This window comes from Chinchilla lanigera, unplaced genomic scaffold (assembly GCF_000276665.1).
Source record: "Chinchilla lanigera isolate Chin_1 unplaced genomic scaffold, ChiLan1.0 scaffold00172, whole genome shotgun sequence".
In the NCBI taxonomy this organism is placed as follows: Eukaryota; Metazoa; Chordata; class Mammalia; order Rodentia; family Chinchillidae; genus Chinchilla; species Chinchilla lanigera.
The window spans coordinates 362,718-365,542 of NW_004955573.1; the positions used below are offsets into that span (position 1 = coordinate 362,718).

General features: G+C 53.4%; 1 protein-coding gene across 5 annotated transcripts in view; it reads right to left on the bottom strand.

The window, feature by feature from the left end:
• The window catches only part of Agfg2 (ArfGAP with FG repeats 2), a 27,236-nt gene extending 25,108 nt beyond the window's left edge, over positions 1-2,128 (bottom strand). For 2 of the 5 annotated variants that reach the window (XM_005413723.2, XM_013509479.1), the window contains exon 1: positions 1,741-2,126. In XM_005413723.2, coding sequence (XP_005413780.1) covers positions 1,741-1,961 — 221 coding nt within the window. In that variant the 5' untranslated portion in view covers positions 1,962-2,126. Of the gene's footprint in view, positions 1-1,740 lie in introns of all 5 variants that reach the window. The other 3 variants (XM_005413724.2, XM_005413722.2, XM_013509478.1) reach the window with 2 other exon arrangements.
• Between the last annotated feature and the right edge of the window lie 697 nt (positions 2,129-2,825).

Here is a 2,825-nt window from a genome sequence, read left to right on the forward strand (position 1 = left end):
GGCTCTACGAATTGTTGAGAGAGCTTTAAAGACTTATTTCTTTTTTCCACTAAAAGAAAGATTTTTAATTGGCCCAGATCCCTTGGCTTTCCCTTTGTCCTGATGGAGGGATATTCAATACAGAAATGTTATTTGTGGGGTACTTTAAACCAGGATCTAGAAAACAATGAGAATGATGTCAGCACTTCCCATTTACTCGGAGTTTTATCTTTCAGGCCATCACTGCTAACTCTGGGACTGAATTAGCACCATTTTCTAACATTTTCATCCTAGGAGCAGCGTTGCTAGGTAGACCCTCAGTGTTCTTTCTCCGCTTCTCTTTACTTCTCCCCAGATGCTAGAGTAAGATCCTCCTCTTCCTAACAGCATCTTGCTGTTGGAATAATGATTTAGGCTTCATCTTCACAACATATAAGTGAGGTCGACCAGAACACAGAAACTTGACAAAGGAGATAAAAACAGAGTAGAGAAACAGTTCCGAGTTGTGTCTAAGGAGACCTGGATCTTCATTTTTGCTCTGCCACGACCATAACTAATATCAAGCAAAGCTGAAAACAGCAAGCCCCATATGGCACTGGAGAAGTTACTACATCTCTCTTTGCTTCTGTTCTCCCATCTGTCACACAAGAACAATATTGCTTGTTTATTGGCTGCTAAAGGTCTAAGAACAAGGAAAGCTTTCCTTGCTTTTTAAAAAAAATAGTGTATTAAGATAGTGCTAAAAACTGGGTAAAACATAAAAACCAGTGATGTAGGACCAGTATCAGATGTTAATCATGCCACTAATCAAATAATTCCCTAAAGGGGAGGTTACTATATAACTAAAAATCTGGGCTGCAACTGTGCTCTGAAGTAGCTCTGGCATAATCAAATTCTGTGTCAGTTTCAAGGGTGGCACTGCAGATTATACAGCAAAACCCCTTTCCCTCAATTTTGAAAGTTTATTGGATGCTACCACCAGGATCTACGGTAGCCATGGCAACGAGGAGCTTAACCGCACAAATGAATACACGGCTCCGGATCCCCACACCTTTGGAAAAGTTCAGCTCTCTACCAGGGTAACCCATTTGCTCTCCTGTGCCTTAGATTTCGTAAGTAGCCTATCCTGAGGCTAGCATTCCAAAGCCCTGCAAGATACGGCTCTGCACCTGAAACCTGGACGCACATCGCGATCTCTAGCTGTTAACCCGGGTTAACGCACCTGTTTTCAACTGGCTTCTGCAGCTCACACTCTAGGAGGGGCACAAGCCAGAAAGAAGAAAGATCCTTCTCTGTTTGGAGTCCAGCTTTTCCTACCTCCTTCCTTGTCGCTTTCCGCCTACATGAAGTTCCCTTTAAAGGTGCATGTCATTCTCGGGCCCTTTAAGTCCCTACCCCCTTCTCCCGCCTTCCCCCTCCACCCGGAGTTGCCTTCAATTTCCACGCTTTCTCCCTCCGCACCTGCAGTTCCCCGGGCCTCCTTCGGGGAGTTTCTCCCCGGCTCTCCGGGCGTCCTTCCTCAGCCCCCACCCTTCTCTGCGCAACGCGACTCCAGCCGGGTCTCCTCGCCCTTGCGCCGCCCCTCCCCGCCGCCCCTCTGCGGCAAGTGACGCTCTCGCGCCTGGCGACCCTCTCTCGCTCGGCGTCCAGCGCGATCCCGGCCTCCTCGATCGCTCCGGCCCCCGCGATCCCCGACGCCGGCTCTCCGCCCTTCCTTCCCGGTCCCCCCTCCTCGTCCTCTCCCGGGGCCGCTCCACTCACAGGAGGCCGGAGCAGGTGGTGCAGACGAAGCTGCCCACGGTGATGTCCACGTAGGTGACCCCGCGCTGGGCACACTCGAAGCAGTGGCGGTTCCCGGCCTGGCTGCAGCCGCCCAGCTCCCGCACCCGGCGGCACCACACCTCCGAGGCTGCCTCCGCCTCCGCCTTTCCCCCGCCGACCCCGCCACCAGGGCCTGGACCCTTTTTGGCCGCCATCACCATCGTGGCCCACACCCTCCGACCTCCTCCCGGCTAGAACAGCACCGCTCCTTCAACCACGGACGCCTTCCCGCCTCCGCCGCCTTCGCACTCCGGCCAACCCTGACAGAAAAGCTCGGAAGCCGGCGGCGTCCGCTCCGGACTCGGCCGCCCCTGCCTCGCCTGTCCTGAACGCCGATTGGCTAGCCTTCTCCCACCTCCTCACTCTGATTGGCCCGACTCGGGACCGCCTCCGGTTGCCGGAGCCGCCAACGCCACGCCCCACTGCCTTCTCTCCTCAGGCCTCTCCCATTGGCCCGGAGAGACCCGGGCTGTGCGTGCCCTCTCTCTGTCCCCGCCTCCTCTCGCCACTGTTTCCGCTGAGGCCCGCCTCCCAGTTTCGATTGGCCACTTCTGGGCACTCCAGCTCCTATGCTAACTCTGATTGGCTGTTGAGGTTGCAAAGTTAGCGCGCGAGACAGAGGCGGGGTCCCGCGCATGGGCAGCTGTAGTCCTCCAAGACCGAAGATAATTCCCGCCAAATTTCAAAGACTTGCTCTAGACTGCACAGTGACACGTACAGCAGAAAAGTGGCCATTGGAGGGGCTGAGTAAGAAGACAAAGGAGTGTCCTTTTTTTTTTTAATGCCATTTCATTTCTCCCTATGCCAAGTCACAGGTGCAATCTTCATTTTGGTCAGGTTAAACAGCTTGCAGCGAATCACACAGTTGGCGTGTGGCTCATTCTAGCTTCAAATCTGCCTTTTGACTTTAGAAAACCCTGCTTTTAACCACCACCTTTGGTGGAATTATTCATTTGACGAACACCTGAGTGCTAGGTTTGGGGCCTGTGTTAGACACTGGGAATATGATAGCAGGGAACCAACCA